This window comes from Molossus molossus, unplaced genomic scaffold (assembly GCF_014108415.1).
Source record: "Molossus molossus isolate mMolMol1 unplaced genomic scaffold, mMolMol1.p scaffold_m16_p_9, whole genome shotgun sequence".
NCBI lineage: Eukaryota > Metazoa > Chordata > Mammalia > Chiroptera > Molossidae > Molossus > Molossus molossus.
This window is the reverse complement of record NW_023425403.1, coordinates 62,429,780-62,450,288: the sequence shown is the minus strand read 5'-3', so window position 1 is coordinate 62,450,288 and position 20,509 is coordinate 62,429,780. Positions and strand designations below refer to the sequence as shown.

Below are 20,509 nucleotides of genomic sequence, written 5' to 3'. Positions count from 1 at the left end.
TGAGAGACCCCAGTGACTTAAGTATGAGAAACATTGTTTTATTTCTGATATAAAAAAATCAAACACATTATCTACATCCTTCCTAAAACAGCCTGACTGATATTTCTTATCTTGGCTAAAGATTGGCCAGATTCTCCGTGATTCACCCAACACCCTTGTGCTGTCCAAGTCAGAAGTCTGGAAGTCAACCTCGGTTCTTCCCTTTTCTTCATTTCCTGTATATAATGGCCCTAATATTTCACCAGTTTTACTACTTTTCGCACAATGTCACCCGGGCCTTTTCAGTAGTTTACTAATGAACCCCTATTTCCAGTCTCTCGTTCCTAACAAACACCTACGTAGCACTTATTGTCCAGGTGCTGTTTTAGGCACTTTATGAATTCCAGCTCATTTAATCCTTTCGTTTAATCCAGTCACCTTTCATAATGCCACCTAGTGATCTCTCTCAGTTCTGGCCATTTTTCTTACCCACTTAAAGTCTCTCTCTGGCTCCAATGCTCAAGTATGCACAGTCGCCTGCCCCTTCTTCACCCTGTAATCTGCTCACACTGGCTTCTGGCACTGCTTTGAACAAGGATGTGTTTCTACACCTCAGTGAAGTGCATGCTTCAGGCGTCAGTACCTGGGTCCTGGATTTAATCTGTGGATTGGCAGGGAACTGGTTTGGTTTTGTTTTTTTCTTCGATTTCTGCTTTGTAAAATAAAGATTTCTGGGAAAGAGAAACCATTACAATTTTTTTAAATTGTAATAGTAATCACTAGTCTAATCTTCACAGTAACCCTTTAAGGAAGGTTATCATTATTTTCAGAATAAAATAATAATAATTTATTATACAGAATGAGAGAGGTGACATAACCTGGTGGGGCTCAGACCTGAGCCTAGGTCTGTTTCAGTTTCCTAACTCATACTTATTTTTTCTTAGTAAGTTTTATCTTTCAGTTTTATTTGAGGTCTCTATTAGTGCAGTAGGTTGTTTACTATGGAGAGTCCTCTGGGATTGAAGACAGATGCCGTTCAATTTCAGCTTTGTCTCTAAATAGCCTTGTGTTTGGGAAAGTCAGTCTCTCTGAACCTCACTTTTTTCTTCCATGAAGTTTATTATAGTGCTTTTGAGGCCTTATCCCCAGAGAATTAGGAAGCATTTGTGAGCGTATGTGCGTGTGCATTTAGTATAAAGCATCACCTGTAATTGTAAGGGGAATGAGCTTTCCCAAACTTTGGCAAGGTTTAAATGGGATCAATGAGAGTTACTTCTGTAAGTATTTTGGGTGCTGTGAAGTGACTAGCATGTGACAATGCTGTGACAAGGTGCAGAAGCGTCATCTCTTGGGTGACTTGGAGCTGGTGGCATTGCAGCAAATTGTGGAATTTAGAATCTTGTGGGGCAGGACCACAAAACCAGCCTGAGCTTTGGACTTTTAGCACCTCTGGTGGATAAAGGGAAGCAGAGAAATCACACCTTGGCTGTTATTGCTGCTTGTATTTTCTTCTTTTTATTTTAAGTGGTTAGGCAAAGGATCTTTTGATAGGACTGATGAGATTGACTTAAAGTATGTTTAGGTTTAGGTTTTATTTTATTAGCTCTAGTTCCAAGGAGAGGAATTCAGATTGTGAAAGTAAGACTGTGTAGGTGATTTGACTATGGTTAAAGGAGAAATTTGAAAATGAATTTTAAGAACAGTGGCAAAGTGAAATCTGTTCTCTACAGACCCCGAAGGAAGGAGTGTATCCTCCGAGTGGAAGTCACAGATTGGTAGGTTTTTCTTTTTTAGCTTCTTGGGTGTTTTTCTAGCTGTTGGCTTAGTTCATTTTTCTTTTTATTGCCCTCTCTTCCTCCTCCTCCCTCCTTTTCTTACTGCTTTATAAAACCAGAGTGATTTTATTTATCATACACTTCAGAAATAAAGTGAAAGAATGAGGCTTCAATAGAATCTTCATAGAGCTGTTTGGGCTGATTCATCATTTTTGAGTGCACATATATGCTAAGATAGGAGGTAAGTGGCACCAGCATGTTGGAGAAGGGTGGACAAGCGAATATTCTTGTTCTCTAAGCTTATTTAATATCCGATCTTAGTCAGCTGACATGTATTTTTTTATTTTAGAAGAAAGATGAGACGTATATAGAGTTAATATATTTGGTGCCATGAATAAAATAGGAACCCCAACCTTCCTGTTCCTTTATTGGGCTGTATTTATCTCTGAGGCACTCACCACTCTCACTGCCGGAATGTTAGCTCTATGAAAGCAGGGCCTTTCTCTGTTCCATACTTACCTGATATTTACCTAGTGCAGTATATGACTCACAACAGATATTCAGCAAGTATTTGTGGAAGGGTAAAGGGGGGAGATGGGGGGAGGGAGGGACCTTCATTTAGTTTATTGTCTCTCTCCTCTTCTTATAAAGTAAAACTGCACAAGGACAGGGCTTTATGACCATTGCTATACTCCCAGCACGTAGAAGTATGTCCAGTGTGCATAGTAGGTGCTTTAATGAGTACTTGCAGAAATAATTTGTGAAAATTTATTTGTGTATATTTAATTATGTAACTATACTAAGCCCATTTATTTAGTCATATGGATGTCCCTTAAAAAGTAGACATTTTTGTTCCCATACACCAGCATTATGCCTGAAGTGTAGCCTACAGTAATATAGCACAGAAGAAAGGCCAACCATGTATTGGTTAAGAGTTTGAACTCTGCAAGTAAAACTGCCCAGCTTGAGCTCCAATTCAACCTTTGCCTTTTATGGGCACCATCACCATGTGAAGTTATTTAATATCTCCAGGTGTGTGTTCTCCTTTGTAAATGATCACAGGATTGTTAAAGAGATTAGTTGATTAATATAAAGTGCTTAGAATAGTGTACAGAATACAGTAATCATTCTAGATGCATTTATAAAATATGTCAAGAGGAAAATGTGTATGGATATTTCTGCTAACTCATTCACTGTGGGCAATAAAGAGTGGGAAATCCCTCCTTATTCCTTTTGCCCCAGGTGAGGATGGCCCCTTTGGTCTGTCCCCAGATGTGCTGGATATTTGTAAAGAAAGATGAAAGTAGCGAGGGACGGAGGTAGGATTTATTTCCTTACAGAATGATCTTCCTGACTCTTCCTACTGATCTTCCTGCACTCTGATCAGGGAGCTAATTCTTTCTCTGAAATTGCACACAAAATTTGTTAGGTGAATCCGAGAAGTCTTCCCTATATCAGATGGCAGCAGCTTTCAGTTTAATTGCAATAAGTAGCACCTCGGGGAACTCAGGTTGGAGAGGATATGCTGACAGCCGCTGTAGGAAGAGCGGCATGGAGCCTGCAGACTGCAGAGGTATTTGTAAGGTGCGGCTGCACAGCCCGCAGTGAATGCGGCAGCAGGAGGGGGCCCTGCTGGCAGATGTGCAGTTCTGAGTGCACCAAAGAAGTGGAGCAGAGCCGTGGTACAGGACAGTGAAAAACAGGTATTTGTAAGAATTTGGAGACAGGGCAGAATGCACTATAGAGATGGTAAACATTGGACAGTAACCACAGAGTATTCATAAAGCCTCTTGTTCTTTCAGAAGATGGAAGACTTAGAAAAGGAAGAGAGAACAGAGGAGAGCAGAACCAATCTAATGTCTTCTGGCTAAATAATACTATTTAGTACCTCAACGTGTGAGGGCAGTTATTTGATCAAGTGAAATTTGTATTTACAAGAATATGGTTGAATGGTTGTAATGTTTCACTTAAGGCTAGGATACTTATGTATAATAAACTAGTTTTTACTTGCTTATCCCTAATATTATAAATTACATTAAAAATACATAAGTTCTATGTTGAGACCTCTAGCAGGGATTGACTAAAAAGAACCACTCAACTTGAATTAGGATACATCTTTGGACTTCTTGGCCACTACCTGCAAGGTAGAGAAGGGCTGTTCTACCCCCGACTGGCATCTTGAGCCGTGTGCTCAGAAGGAAGTAGGGATTCACAGGGCAACTCTTGATGGGACACTATTTAACAAACTGTGTACAATATTAAAATTGTAGTCATTAACCATGTAAGGATCATCTGTTTGTAGAGTATTGCTCGTGGGGTTGGTCCAAGTTCATTCATTCCCTCACTGGCTGATCCTGAACAACTTCTATTGCCTGCCTTTTCCATGCTTTCCTTTGCTGCCAGCTTCGGATGGCCAGTGAGTATATACTCATTCAACCCAGCAAACATGTGGACAGAAGAGAAATCTCGGCATGAAATTATTCATTGCATTCTAAAATGTATGGAATATTCATTGATATGAATAATTAGAAGATGGTTTAAGGTCTAATTGAAAGTAGTTCAGTACTTCATATTTTTAAAGTTGAGCATTTTTCCCCTTTAGGATAAGAAAAGGTGGAATATGACACTTGAAAACCATTATTTTCAGTCAGATCTTTTCCTTAATATATAACCAATCAATGATAGAAAACTAATTATTTTTAAGTATCAGATAATTACATATAAAAAAAGAGAAGTCAAGAAAAAAAGAGGAAAACCAAGAAAAATTTAGATAATTGTAATTAAACTAATAATGAAGCATATATTGGGTTTTCAGATGGCTACATGGGAATTTATTGCTTTTGAACTGACTTTTAAAAAAAAAAGATTATATCATTGAATGGGCCTCTATGGAGGGACACACTAAGGAATAATGTGGTAAACATTGTACAAAAACAGCCATTGTCATTGGTTTTCTTATTACATAGGAAGTGTATGTGACAATCATTTGTCTTGTTTGTCTTTCTCTTTTTAGTTGGTAAGGATTTCAAAGAGAGAAAAAGCCAAGAAGAGCTAGTTTAGACAATTTCTGACTTTTAAAAATTTGACATTTCTTTTTACAAATTTTCTTTGGAAGGATAGACTTGATCTCACTCTGTGTTGTTGTAAATATTCAGCCTAAGGGTATAAATGTTCTTTTTTTTTTTTTTTTTAATCCTCACTCGAGGACACCCTTCCATTTTTTGTTCAGGTGGGGGGGGGGGAGAGGAACAGAGAGAGAGAGAGAAACATCGATGTGAAAGGAACACATCGAGTAGCCGCCACCTGCACGACCGACCAGGGCCGGGGACAAACAGCAACCGAGGTACATGCCCTTAGCAGGAACCGAACCCGGGTCTCTCAGGACCGCAGGCCGACGCTCTGACCACTGAGCCAAACCAGCCAGGGCTAAATGTTCTTATTTGTAATTGTATTAAATTGGACAATAAGAGCATCCTTACTAAATCCTGCGAGGGAAGTTTCTGGGCTCTGGCAATTTAGGTAGTCCCTTTGACATGTCTCACTTTTCTCATGTGTCATGGGTCCAAGTAGCACCTCCTTCCTCCTTCAAAGGAGGGAATTGTTTTGTATAAGTTTATGATGTACTTATTTATTGAGACTCTTAATACCTCCCTTTAAATGATTTTTTAAAAAATTGGACCATTTGAATTTGGAGAAACAGGAAGGGATGTGATATCTTGGTCTGGAAAAGAAAGTGTTTTTCTGTCTGAACCCAGACCTCTCTGTCTCCAGCAGTGTGTGCAGTATGTCTTAATCACTGTCATTAAAGGACATGGTCAACTTCAGACCATCTACTCATTCTTTTACCAGGAAATAGTGTGCAGTTGCCCCCTTGCTTTATTTCCTTTTGCCAGGGTGGAGAATGCTATGGTGTCATTAGAGATTTTTAATGCCGTATCAAGGCAGTGAAGTAACGTAGCCAGAGCTGTTTCTCATGGAAGATGTAAACTCAGAATATCCCCTGACATTTTAAGAGCATTTCAGGAAAACAAGGGAGTCCACGCAGATGACTCACTCTCCTTTTGTTGTCCACTGAATTGGGATTCACTGATCACAGCTTGCACAAAGAGGCTTCTGTGCAAATCATGAACATGTACATGTTTTGCATCATTTTTCTTTTTATTTCACAAGCTGGACATCTAGTAACATTGCTTTGCAAAGGATTCATCTCAGATTTTTATGATGTGGTTGTACTGAAGTTGACTTGATAATATTGCAGCTACTATATTCTTATTTGAGAGCTGACCCAGAAAAGCTACCGCTTAGTATAGAAAAACAAAACAAACCCCCAAAAAGCAAAAATGTGAAAACCTACATCATCTGGCTCATGTTCCCTAGAGGAGTATGAACCTCGAGGAGAGTGAAGGGTCTGCTTATTTATTGGAAATCCGGGCTTCTTAGGCAAATGCAGCCTACTACATTCATGTGGTGAGTTTGGTCAGTTTCTGTACCACTGCCGGCATGTTGGTGCCCTCTTCTGGAATACTGAATGCAGGACTGAGCAAAATGAAAGAGGTTCAAGAGGTAGGCCGAGAAGCAGGGCCTCACGACACTCACTAGAATTCTGCATTGGTTCCCTGGATGTTTGGCTCAGCGGTTAGAGCATCAGCCTATGGACCAAAGAGTCTTGGGTTTGATTCCCAGTCAAGGGCTCGTTTGGGAGGCAACCATTCAATGTGTCTCTCTCACATTGATGTTTCTCTATCTCTCTCTCCCTTCCTCTCTCCCACTCTATCTAAAAATCAATGGAAAAATATCCTCTGGTAAGGATAAAAAAAATACTCTTCATTGGCAAAGACTGAATTTTGGCTTCTGGGCTCAACAGAGAACTAGCTATTAGGAGTTTTGACCATTAGGTTTTGTTTATGGTTCTCTTCTAAAGGCCCTGAAATCATTTATAAGAAAGGTGAAGTCCCTTCTAGAGAAAATGTATTCTATATAAGTGTCAAAAATGGGTTTATTTGGAGCAATTCATGACAATATTAATTTCTAACGGGCGCTAACTAACATTTGTATACAATACAAACAGCAGTTTACATTTAGTAAAATACTGAGAGATGTAATCATCTCACGTGATCATGTGAATAACCAAGCACTTTGAGCCTTACGATGCAGGGGTAGGAGTAGGGATGACAGTGAGCTGACAGTGCACTAAGCATCTACATGGATCTTCCCACTTAATCTTCACAGCAGCATGGGGAGTTGGTCTGTTATCTCCATTTTATAGATGAAAAAACTGAGGTGCACAGAGAATAATGAACTTACCCGAAGTCCACAGTTGGTGACTGATAGAACCAATATTTGAACCTTGGCAGTTTACCTGGATGGAGCTTGCTTTCAGCATCTTCTAAATTAATAATTTTCACTCAGCAAACTGAGTACTTGTGAGCAGAATCGCATTAATAAGTGACTTCTGTGGTAATGGAATCGCGTTCAGATGAATGCACTGCCAGACAGATTTCTGTATTGGCACATTTCAGGGTTCTTTGGTCCTGTTGCTTCTACAGCCTCTCACAGGTGATCCTGTCCCCCAGTGTGGGGTGACTACTATTCCTGTACTGAGTCCCACAGGGAGGGGTAGTTGCTGTCGCTCCCAGACGGCTTGCCCAGATATCCAGTGGACACCTTGTATTTATCACATCTTTGATGCAAACTCATGGTCTTTTCTCCTTGTGTCTCCTGCTTATCTCTGTATGCATACACACAGTGTTACACACCCCTCCCTTTCTCTTGTATGTATTGTCCTGGTTGGAGCATCACACTCTGCCCAGCTTCTTCGGTTAGCCCTCTGCCCTCTCTGTGACCACCACACACATCCCACGTCACCTGTGATGTTCTTTCATTTTACTTTCTAACTATCTTTCAGAGCAGGCTTTTTCTTTATATTTGCATGAACTCTTTCAGTTCAGTTTCTTGTCTCTTGATCACCGTTTTAAGAACTTCCCTAGCTGATTTTTCTGTCTTCAGTTCTGTCCCCCTGCTGTTTTTCCTCCATGCTACAAGCAAAAGTGATCTTACCAAAATCCAAGTCCTAGTCAATAGCTTTTCCCCAGTCTAGACCTATAGTGGTTCCTCATGGGTTGCAGTGGTGGCTCAGAGTCCTGAGCCATCAGAATCATCTTGGACCTTAAAAAGAAAAGTGTTGCCCAGCTGGTGGGGGTCAGTGGTTGAGCGTCGACCCATGCACCAAGAGGTCGCCGGTTCGATTCCCAGTCAGAGCACATGCCCAGGTTGTGGACCAAATCCCCAGTGCGGGCCGTGCAGGAGGTGGCCGGTCGATGTTCTCTCATCGATGTTTCTCTCTCTCTCTTTTCCTCTCTCTCTAAAATCAATAAAGAAAGAAAGAAAAGTACTGCAGCCAAGTCAGGCCAGCAGTATGGGCATTCCCTGGAGTGGGGGGTGGGGGGGTGGGCAGGAGGTCCTGGCACATGTCTTTTCTGGAAGATTCACATTTCCTCATATCATCTTGTCCACTTGGATATCTAACCATCATCTCAAAGTTAACCAAATGGAACTTCATTCTCTTAAAACCTGTGCCAACTTTGACCTTTCCCATTTGAGTTGATGACAACTCGGCCCTTCAATTTCCTCAGACCTTTCATGACCACTTTATATAAAAATTTATGTTCTCCCACCCCAAAACTGGGGTGTTTGTTTGTTTGTTTTTTGTTTGTTTTTATCCTCACCCAAGGACATTTTTCTATTTATATTCAGTAAAGTAGGAGGGAAGGAGAGAGGGAAAGAGAGAAACATCGATGTGAGAGAGACACACCAACTGACTGCCTCCCGCACAACCCTGACCAGGGTTGGGGACGAACCACAACCGAGGTATGTGCCCTTGACTGGAGTCGAATCTGTGACTCTTTGGTCCATAGGCCAATGCTCTAACCACTGAACAAAACCAGCCAGGGCCCAAACTGGGATTTCTGATCTCTTCTTTCTTTGCTCTATTTTTTCCTTGGCAATTATCACCTTCTAGCATATTATATACTCATTGATTATGTTTGTGGTTTATTTTTAGCTCCCCTGGATAGAAGGGTTTTCTTTCATTGTTTTGTTTTGTTTACTGAAGTATTCCAAACATCTAAAGCCTTGCCTGGCACATGGGAGGGAGTTTAATGTATGTTGAATAAGCAAAAACATACCAGAAAATGACTAGCAGTAGCTAAATGAATAGTAGTATAGGGCATAAAGGACTTGGGCACTGGAGTCCCACTGTCCAAGTCCTTCCCTGTGCCTCACCTTCCATCCGTGAAGTGGGTATACCACTACCTGCTTCATAAGGTTGAGGATCAGATGAGACAGTCCCTGGGAAGCACTTATCCAGTGGCTGGCTCATAGTAACTTATGTTAGATGTTGTCAGGTGTGGTACCACTAGAGGTGCTGTGGTTGTTCTGAATCATTTCTCATTGGTGTTTTCTTCAAGACTAGCTTATGTACTATCTCTGCAATGCCTGAGAAATGAATGCCATAGATAATGATGGCAAAGGAGATTTCCTTTCATAGCGACAATTTGTGCTTTGAGATTTTAAGTGTATCTTACTTATGATGTATTTAGACCTCTTCTTGATTTTTTTTTTTCTGCCATGAAGCTGTGCATTTGTCCTGACTTTTCTGAGTCTGTTGATTCCAGGCTCTCTGTCTGTATATTCAGCCTAAGGAGTGAGGTCATATTGCTCCCTGTGGTCCTCTCATTCCACTTGCAACTGGGGTCATTTCTCCCCACTCTTGGGGATTCCTCCAAATTGCCTTTGCTTAGCTTATACAGGGTGGGACAAAAGTAAGTTTACAGTTGTTTATATGAAAAATTTTGCAATAACTATTAAAGAGTAAACTCAATGTTTTGTGTACTTCCAACTGTAAACCTACTTTTCCCCACCCTGTATATAAAATTGAACTAGTTGGCTGTTTGTTGTTTTCTGTGCAGAACTCCCAAAGTGTATGTTATAAACACAGGGAGGAAAGCTTTGACACTGTAGCCTAGTTTATTTATTCTGGTTTTAGTACCACAATTAAATAAAAATTTAAAGATTTTTTTCAAAATTTAAATTGAAAGTAAATATGGAATAAGACAATATATCTAATACCCTCTGCTGATGGTGGTCTCTGTAGAACTTTTCCAAGATTAGTTATAATGAATTAGAACGTTTGTGCTGCATGTCATAGACAACAGAGCATAGAAGACAGTAGAGGGCATGGAGACAGCTCATTGCTCCATTTGTGCATTCTTTTAACAGATACTGTGATCGACTATCACAGTCCGCTCTTGTGATGGCAGTAGAGGGCATGGAGAGAGCTCACTGCTTGATTCTTGCATTGTGATCTGCTATCACAAACTGCTCTTGTGATGTGGTTACAAAATGAAATTCAAGGTAGTGGTAGATGAGAGATGGGATTTTTAAAGGGAGAGCTATAAAAAAAGTATGTATATCTTGTGCTCTAAAATGCATCAGGAGGGAGTTGGAGTATGATTCTTAGAAAAGTAGTTATTTCACCCAACTGGAGTGACTCAGTGGTTGAGCGTCATCCCATGGACCGAGAGGTCCTGGTTCAATTCCTGGTCAGGGCACATGCCCAGGATGTGGGAATCGATCCCCAGTGGGGGGCATTCAGGAAGCAGCTGATCGATTTTTCTCTCACACATTGACATTTCTTTTTTCTTTTTTTTTTTAATTTTATTTTTGTTACAGATGTTTCTCCTTTTTTACTCCATTGACACCCTCCTCCTCATCCGCCCCGCCCTGCCCCGTCCCCGGCTTTGTTGTCCAGTTCCATTGGTTATGCCTACATGCATATAAGTTCTGTGGTTTATCTCTTCCCACCCCAACTATCCCCTCTTCTGAAGGTTGTCAGCCTGTACTCTACTTTCGTGTTTCTGGGTCTACCCTATTCCTCAGACTGTTATATTCATTATATTCCATATATAAGTGAAATCATGTGGTATTTGTCTTTTTCTGCTTGGCTTGTTTCAATTAGGATAATACTTTCCAGGTCCCTCCATGTCATCTCAAAGGATAAGAGATCTTTCTTTCTTACAGCTGCATAGTACTCCATTGTGTATATGTACCACAGCTTTTTTATCCATTCGTCTACTGATGGATACTTGAGCTGTTTCCATATCTTAGCTATTGTAAATAGTGCTGCTATGAACATGGGGGTACATATATTCTTCCTGATTGGTGTTTCAGGCTTCTTAGGGTATAGTCCTAGAAGCAGGATCACTGGGTCAAATGGAAGTTCAATTTTTAATTTTTTTGAGGTAACCCCATATTGTTTTCCATAGTGGCTGCACCAGTCTGCATTCCCATCAACAGTGCACTAGAATCCCCTTTTCTCCACACCCTCGCCAACACTTATTGTTTGATGATTTGTTGATGGCGGCCATTCTGACAGGTGTGAGGTGATACCTCATTGTTGTTTTAATTTGCATCTCTCTGGTGATGTTGAGCATTTCTTCAAATGTCTCTTGGCATTTGTATGTCCTGTTTGGAGAGGTGTCTATTTAGGTCCTCTGCCCATTTTTTAATTGGGTTCTTTGTCTTCCTTTTGTTGAGTTTTATGAGTACTCCATATATTTTGGAAATTAACCCCTTATCTGATGTATCATTGGCAATGATGTTCTCCCATACAGTGGGTTGCCTTTGCATTTTGATGGTTGTTTCTTTTGCTGTGCAGAAGCTTTTTAGTTTGATGTAGTCCCATGTGTTCATTTTTTACTTTGTTTCTGTTGCCTTAGGTGATGTATCAGTGAATATTCTGCTGCATATGATGTTCGAAATTTTGTTGCCTACATTTTCTTCTAGAATTTTTGTGGATTCACGGGTTACATATAAGTCTTTTATCCATCTTGAGTTTATTCTTGTGTAGGGTGTAAGTTGATGGTCTGGTATCATTTTTTTGCATGTAACTGTCCAATTTTCCCAACACCATATATTAAAGAGGCTGTCTTTATTCCACTGTATGCTCTTGCCACCTTTGTCAAATATTAATTGAGCATATTGCCTTGGGTCCATTTCTGGGTTCTCTATTCTGTTCCACTTGTCCATATGCCTGTTCTTGTGCCAGTACCAGGCTGTTTTGATTACAGTCGCTTTGTAGTATAACCTGATATCTGGTATACACATTGACATTTCTATCTCTCTCTCCCTCCCTTTCTCTCTAGAAAATCAGTAAAAACATATTTAAAAAAAGAGAAAAAAGTAGTTATTTCACCTGGGCTCTTATAGGATCAGTAAAAGTTTGCAGAATGTTGGGGCAGGGGTAACAAGAGTGGCAAACATGTGAAAGGGATGTGAGAACACAGGTAATATATCTGTGTGGCCCATGCATGAGGACAGTGGGAGATGATAAATCTGAAAGAGCAGTTGGGGTCAGCTTCTGAAGGGCCTTATGTGACATGCCACAGAATATGCATTTTTCTTGTGTAGGAGGGATGTTATCACATCTGTGGTGACAGTATGCAGACTAGGGAAAAAGTGTGAGTGGGTAAACACGCAGAGAAAACAGCGTTTTCCTTTTGTATTTAGAAAAGAATCAGTGGGGTCCTAGGCAACTTAGAGAAGGTCTTGATAAATCTGTAGAAAAATAGTAGGAATAAAAATTTAATTGCAGAAACAAGTCAAAACAAACTCAGAAGGTAGCATGATTGTGAAACACACTGCCAATTCACAGTCAGAGAACACCAGTATTGGAATTCTTCATATAAAGTCAAGGGCAAACATTTCAGGAGATAGTGTTACCAGAAAAAATATAGGATGATGCCCAGTTAAATTTGAATTTCTAGATAAACAAGGAATAATATTTTGGTGTTCAGTATTCCCATACTATTTGAAATATGCAAAAAACTATTTTTTTGTTTTTCTAAAATTCAGATTTAACTGGGTGTCCTATTACTTTTATTTGGAAAATCTGCTAACTGTAGTATGATTAAAAAGGAAGAAAGAAGGTCATGAAAAGGCCTGGTGGTCAGAATCAGTGATCTGACCCTGGTTTTTCCTGGAAAGAGTGTTACCATGTTTGTTTGGAGATGTGAGGGACAGGTCCCAGCACAGCGTTTGGTAGAACACAGGGAGAAGCTTTTGGGAAGTGTTTTCTATATTTAAGTCACTAGTAGGGGTTTCACCTTGTGAGATTACTAAGAAGAAAAATGGAACTATAGAAAAGGGAAGATTCAACCATCGAAAGCATCTAATATTCAACAGACTAAGTGGACAGTGTCTTGTGTATTCCAGGAAACAAAATGCCATCCTCACTGAGAGGGATCGTCCACTGGGCTTGAGCCAGTGTGAACAAGGCTGGGCTGCCATTGTTGTTTATGCTCTTCCTGTACAGTGGCCCCTGTGTTCTGGCTCCTGTTTTTATTGAGGCTACAAAAACCCCAACAATAAACACTCTGCTGAGAATGTGAGGTCATAGTAATGTGACCTCACAGGGAGCCAGTTCTTTGGAATCCCTAGACGACCAGCAGACTGGAGTTGTGGGCGGATGGGTACTGGGAAGGGGCTTAGAAGAGGAAGTATGGCCCACACGCACCCCGGGCTCCATGATGAGCTTGTCCTGGTGTCTGTCTTATTGCTGGTGAGTTTGTATTGCCATCATTTCACAGACTTGCTGACTCAAAAGGAGTAATCTCTGTTCTTACTCGCATGATCTCATAAATTATGAAATGGGACAGAATGAAGCCCTCTAGGAATGGAGGTATTAAACCTCACTTTATTTCTAATTTTCTTTTTTACTGAAAATCCTGAGGAGTCTGATGCCTACAGATTTCAGTATTACCACCTTCTGGTGAATGTGAGGAAGGGGAGAACTGGACCGGCCTAGGCTAGAGGAGGCAAGTGTGAGGAATGAAGACCATGAGCAATAGGAATGATTTTGGCCACTACATTAAAAAAAAATACATGCTTGTCTCTGAACAAAATCTTTGCTGTACGATGTATATGGTATAATTACATGTTTGCCTGGAATGGTTAAGTATATGCTATGAATTTTCCCTGAGAAATTAACAATAAGTATCAGTTTAACTGAGAAAATTCTATCTTTGACATTTATTTTTTTTTCAACATGACAGCTAATATATAGAGTGAGAGAATGTATGGGAACACAACTCCAGGGATTTTTTTTTTTCTTTTAAATTTATAAAAATTACTTGATTTTAACTAAAATAGTTCTCGGAGTAAATATTTTACATTTCTACCACTTATGTGAGTAGACACAAGTTGAGTTATTTTTAAAAGAAATTCCTTCAATGAATTTACTTATTATAGGTTTGCCATATATAATAATTAAATATTCAGTTTTCTGATAAGATACACGTTTACGAAACTGGTGGTAATGTGAACTCTCTAAAGGAAGGTTTAGGATGAAAACATTTAAATGTATTTGCATGAAAATTTCATCATGATGAAGCAATTTATTGTGTTGGTGGGTATTTCTGCTGGAAGGTTGTTTAAGGTGTCTGGTTGTTTAAGGAGGTTACCAAACATCCTGGTTTTCCTGGGTCAGTTCCAGTTTGTGTCTGTTGTCCTGGAATTGACTACACTTTAGCACTTGACTTTGACTTTAAGAAACTGAAGTAGTATCAGAGTAGTTGCAGTAAAATAAGTTGTCATGGGTTTGATGAGCCTCCCTCTTGTATTTCCAGCTTCTCCTCAGTCTCTTCTGGATGGTGTGAGTTGGCATGTGCAGAGAACAGAATTTTCACCTAGTTGATTGAGTCTCAAAGCATTTGTGATAGCCTGTTTCTCCCCCTGTCCTGATAGCCCCCTTTCGGGCACAACAAGTAGAATCGATTCATCTTCTGTCCTCTTGCCTCCATAGAATTTCTCCAAAGAAATGTTACTGGCAGACATTTTCCAGGAAATTAATAGAGTGAGCTGAGCCTATTACTTTAAGAAACAACTGATAATTTTTGTTGCCAATAATAAAATGTGAGCTTTCAATAAAAAATTAGAAGTTGGGAAAACTTATATCTATACCAAAAGTTTGATAGCTTCCCAATACTTACTTTTCTGAATATTTAGTGGTAACATTAATGAATGTGATTTTTTTTTTCATATTGTATAATGAAATGTGTCAACAAATATTTTGCAAATGACCACTGCATGTTGCAGAATCATCCCTGGGTAAAAGATCCATTCAAAATTTAAGACAGATTTTAATATGAGTACAACAAGTTCATTGATTCAATGTTAGATTCTATATTGCAACTAACCTTTAAGAAATTACTACTTATTTTGGTGTCATTATCAGAAAACAATAGCTATAATTATCTGAAAAGGATATTAAAATTAACTAAATATCGGTGTGATGCTAAATGTTCTTAATCTATTTCAACCAAAACAATATATTGTCACAGATTGACTGTCAGAGTGGCTATGAGGATGCTGCTGTCCTGTAGTAAGCCAGCCATTGAAGAAATTTGTAAAAAATGTAAATCACAGTTGCTTGTCTCACTAAAATTTATGTTGTTTTGGAAAATATAGTTATCTTTAATAAAAACCTATTATTTGTATTCATGAAATAGATTATTTTAAAATAAGTTAATATTTGAAATTTTTCTATTTTAATTACGAATATAGTGAATGTTAACAGATATAACCCATATAAGCAAAGGTCTTTGGAGTCCTCCATACTTTTAAAAATGTGAAGGTCCTGAAACCAAAAGGTTGATAACTTCTCATTCAGGGTTTAAGCAATTACTTCTTTGGTACATTGAAATATAGTAACTGAATAAATTTTTATGAATAATTAAGCATAAAACAGTCTCATTTAAAATAGTTCTTTATTTAATTGGCTCTACAATACCATAGTAATTTTATCAGCCATTTTCCTTTTTGTCACACAAGAAAAATCTTCTATTTCCCTTCTTTTTCAGTTCCCACAGCCATGCTGGGGTGAAAACAGCACTGATAGAGGATCACCCTGAAATGGGGAACACTGAAATTCTGGAAAAGGAGCCCCCAGAGAGTCTCAGTAATGGCACCAGCAGCAACTTAGAAGCAGCCAAAAGGTTGGCCAAACGCCTTTATCATCTAGACAGATTCAAAAGATCAGATGTCGCAAAGCACCTAGGCAAGAAGTACGTCTCTCCCAAGGCCGTTTTGTGTGTGTGTGTGTGTGTGTGTGTGTGAGAGAGAGAGAGAGAGAGAATTAATTGATAGCAATAACCAAGTCTATTCTGTTTTCTTATAGCAATGAATTTAGCAAACTAGTTGCAGAAGAATATCTGAAGTTTTTTGATTTTACAGGAATGACGCTGGACCAGTCCCTCAGGTACGATTAAACTTCTATTCCTTTAGCCTCCATAGAATGTCTCCAAAGAAGAGAAAGTAATGTGCTGAAGCCAAAATCTGGGTTTTATTTTTTAAAACCCACAGTTACTTTGTGAATTTAGCTCAGATTGTATCTTAGATATTAAACATAGTAGAAAGTGAGAAAAATATGTTGGTTTTATGAAATCACGCGACCTCATTCTGAATCTACTAGGTGACATAGTAAAGAATGGCGGCGGCATAAGTCTTGAGGAGAAATGGAATCCGTGGGGATTGGGTTTTCAGATGATCAGATTTTAAAAAGGCACTTTACAGACTGTAGAATTTTAGATATTTTTCCTAAGCTTTTCTTTACAATACCAGTTAGCCTTTTAAGACGATACTTAGGAATTAACTCATGAATGGAATAAAAATGAGTATCAACATAATCAAAAGAAACTATCTGTAAAAGTGTGTCAGGCAGTAACACTTTTTGCTGATCTGTTCAAATGAAGGTGTCTTAAACAATCAGGTCCTCACCTTCACACCATATTGTACTGTACATTTCTAAGAGCAGCTGAAGGTTAAACCCAGTTAGCATCTAATCTAATGAAGTTTATAACATGTCAGAGCCTGGAGGAATTCTGAGATCATCTTTGTAACCTTCTTGTTTTACAAAGCAGGAGACTGAAGCATGGGAGGTGATGTGAGGACAATTGGATTATAATGAACACAGTGACTTTTTCTGTGGCTCTTTGAGTCAAGGATACTCATAGATTTTGCAGTGAGAACAGATAAGGTGGAAGAGAGATCTATGTTTTTGCTTTGCTTTTGCTTTGCTTTCTTGTGTGGTTTATGAAAAAAAACAAACATTAGAAACAATTAAAGTTTGATCAGTATAATTTAGATTAACAAACTATAAGGAGAACAGCAAACAAGGTTTATTGAATGTAGTAAGATTTCAATATACGATTTCTTAGAGCTTTTTAAATGATTTGTTTCCTTCCCATCTCATGTTTCGAGATTGAATCTAGTTTGTCAAGTGAGGCACATCTAGATTTTCCTATAATAGACAGTCTTCCCAGTGACTCTGACTTAGGGTGTGGTTCTGGGCATATTTTCTGTTGTTCAAAGAAGTTTTATACACAAATTAATTTATTCCCAATTTATGGAATAAATTAGAGTTTTATCTCTCAATTTCCTTCCCATGTAACAAATAATGTGATGCCAGTGGGTAAAGTAAAATTAACTGAAATCTGCATATGAGGCAGTGTAATTATAATTTTAACAGTGGCACTTACGGTCATGTAACAAAATGACAAAAAAAACTGTGATCCACGTAGAACTTTAAAACATAGCTACATGGTTTTGCGTTTAGTCTTAAGAGTTCTTTGGTTTTTATCCAATTGATCTTTTTTTTTTTTTTTAAGTCTTCACCCTAGGGGAAGGGGAGAGAGAGAAACATCAATGTGAGAGTGACATATCGATTAGTTGCTTCCTGCATGACACCGACCAGGGCTGGGGACTGAACCGAAACCAAGGTACATGCCCCTGACTGGAATCGAACCCTCAACATTTTGGTCCTCGGGCAGACGCTCTAACCACTGAGCAAAACTGGCCAGGGCTGATCTTTGTAAATGGCTACTTAACACATAGTCATATGGGGAAATTGCCTCCCTTTCCAAGGCTTGAAGTATTGGCCACCACGTTATTGCCGTCATCTTTTACATTGACATTTAAGAGCATTGAAATGTCAATATAAATTTATGATTTTTTAAAAAATAACTGCAGAGTATCTTAATTTGTATAATTAATTTTTTTATGCTTATATGGATTAACTTTAACTGTCAAACATAAAGAGTGTGGTAACATTTTCTAAAATTTTACTTCCCCCACCCCAATTCTTTTTTAGGTATTTCTTTAAAGCATTTTCTCTTGCGGGAGAAACTCAAGAACGAGAGAGAGTTTTAGTACACTTCTCCAATAGATATTTTTATTGTAACCCGGATACCATTGCTTCACAAGGTAATCTGATGTAAATGCTTGAATTTCTGTTTTATAATTAAGGGTTATTTTCCTTATTATAAAAGTTACATACGATTGTGGAAAATATGGAAATTATACAAAAGAAAATGAAAATCATCTAAATATTTCTATCTAGAGATACCTATTATAAAGTCAGATTTACTTCTTTCTAGTCTTATCTGTATAATATTTATCTAACGTCAAACTGGAATCAGTTGAGAGTTGTTTTCTACTTTCATTGTGAGCATTTTCTTGTTTCATCAAATATTCTTTAAAAAACCTGGCATTTATTGATGCATAGTATTCTTTACTCCCCTTTCAGTTATTTTTCTCTATTTTCCAGTTCCATAGCATGGTAATATTTTTTAAATTGCTTACGCTTTGCCATGCTGAGATTTTATGTGCAAATGGATTGTGATAAGTGAAATCCCAGTTCTTCTATTTCCTCTTTTCTAAGTATCTGATCTTTAAATTTTTTTTTTTTTTTTTTTGGTACGTGCCCCTAGCAGGAACCAAACCCAGAACTCTCGGGTCTGCAGGCCAATGCTCCAACTGCTGAGCCAAACCGACCAGGGCTAAATTTCTTGATAAAGTGCATGTGTACTTAGTTTTGGGTTAGTTTTGGAAATATTTACAAATCTCACTGGAGTCTATGATGTGTCTCTGGTGCTTTTGTTTGATAGTCATCAAAATAACACTGAACACTAACTTTGGTTCATGCTTTTAATGAACTGTGAGTTTATATTTTTGTGCTATTTTTAAAAAGCAACTGTAGTTGTTGATGTACCCTATGAAGAGTGGTCTTTTCTCCATTTCAATTCCTACAATGAAGCAAAGTTTTCAGGGTTTGAAGTCAAGCACATTTACTTGCCATTGGTGAATCTTCTATAAGGTTACACATTCTGAAATAAATGACTATATTTAGGCCATGTAGTCACCATCTCTATCACTGTCAGCATTGAGTAGAGAATGCCAGGGGTAGAAGAGGGTTGTTTTTATTAGAGCCTTCTTCAAATCTAAGATGCTGACATGACATTCCTGAGTGAAACAGAATTTAGATTTGTGCATTCAAATGGTAAGAATATTTGAGAGTTGGTAAGAATGTTTGAGAGTTGGTTGCCAAGTTTAACAGATACTTTCGGGAATTTGTTTTAAATGCATTTAGAATTTTTTATCGTAAACTGAAAATGAAATAAATATTCTTTTAGGTATTTATTAGCATCTACCTAGAGACTTTAAAAGCAGAAATCTCATACTATACTTAAAGTTACACTGTGGAAAATATGCTGTCTTTAATTCACAAATTCAGTAACTGGACAGGCCTTTCTGTAAATGTAGTAAAATGGATAAGATCTTCCTGAATCTGCAGCTGCCATGGTGTACTGCACTTGGATTGAGAACTGCAGGGAGAGAATCAGGAGCAAAACTAATTCTAGACTTGGAAACAAGAAGCTTAACTCAGTACTTTTTCTTTTTTTAATGCATATGTAAAGTAAGAAAAGTGATGTTTTTATATAAGTGTGAAATCCTTCTGGTTCAGGCAACTTTTCACCCCTGAACATTTCATTTTTAAATTTTCACAGATTATTTCAGTATTTTACTTTTGTCTGATTCATAGGATCTTAAACCATTCAGCCTAAATGTTTTCTTTAAAGAATGTCAAGAAAGAGGATAACTATTCCTGCCTGTATATTGTTAGCCAGAGAACTAATACCCAGTGAAATGTGGAAGACGCAAATCATGTTAACTTTTACTTCTTTCCTAATTCACTTTCCTCCCAGAAGTTAAAAGGAATAGTATTAAATGATTTATTTTCATTTTCATATCTTGTATTAAAGAAAATTGAGAAGATATAAATAAAAAGATAAAAATTATATTCTCACTTTCCAGAGATGATAATCTCTTTTAATATTACCTTATATAGTCTTCTAGATGTACTTATACTGTATTTAAATGGAATGATACCGCGTATTTGTTTTGCATATAATAACTTATTGTGAAATCATCTTTCCACTTCAGCATGTATAATTGGACAATGTAACCTAGCAGAACTATGTTTTTGGAGGGCCATATTTACTTGTTCCCTGTTGTAAGCAATGTTTCTTTGAATATCCTTGCATTTTGTGTAGATTTTTATTTCTTTAATGTAAGCCCTGGAAGTAGATTTGCTGTGTCAAAGGACATTGTTTCAAAGCTTAAAGATATGGACATCAAATTGTCTTCCTGAGAGGCAGACATAACTTAATTTATCCAGTAGAGTCCAACTCTGTGCACTGAGGTCTTTTTAATTTGTTCTTATTTAATTTCTGTCTCCCCAAATATGATTAATTGTGCCTAGCTACAGTGTTGTGCTTTCATAAGTTCTTAATATGTGCTATTTCGTGATAATAGGAATCCAAGAGGAAATAGTGGATTAACGCTTTCTGTTCTTCTCTCTT

At 38.1% G+C, this 20,509-nt stretch overlaps 1 protein-coding gene across 3 annotated transcripts in view; it reads left to right on the top strand.

Moving 5' to 3' along the window:
• PSD3 (pleckstrin and Sec7 domain containing 3) overlaps positions 1 to 20,509 on the top strand; it is a 344,873-nt gene that overhangs the window by 90,201 nt on the left and 234,163 nt on the right. For 2 of the 3 annotated variants that reach the window (XM_036249651.1, XM_036249652.1), the window contains exons 2-4: positions 15,671 to 15,874; positions 15,988 to 16,068; positions 17,959 to 18,071. In XM_036249651.1, the coding sequence (XP_036105544.1) occupies positions 15,671 to 15,874; positions 15,988 to 16,068; positions 17,959 to 18,071 (398 nt within the window). The remainder of the gene's footprint in view (positions 1 to 15,670; positions 15,875 to 15,987; positions 16,069 to 17,958; positions 18,072 to 20,509) is intronic. The other variant, XR_004958019.1, reaches the window with a different exon arrangement.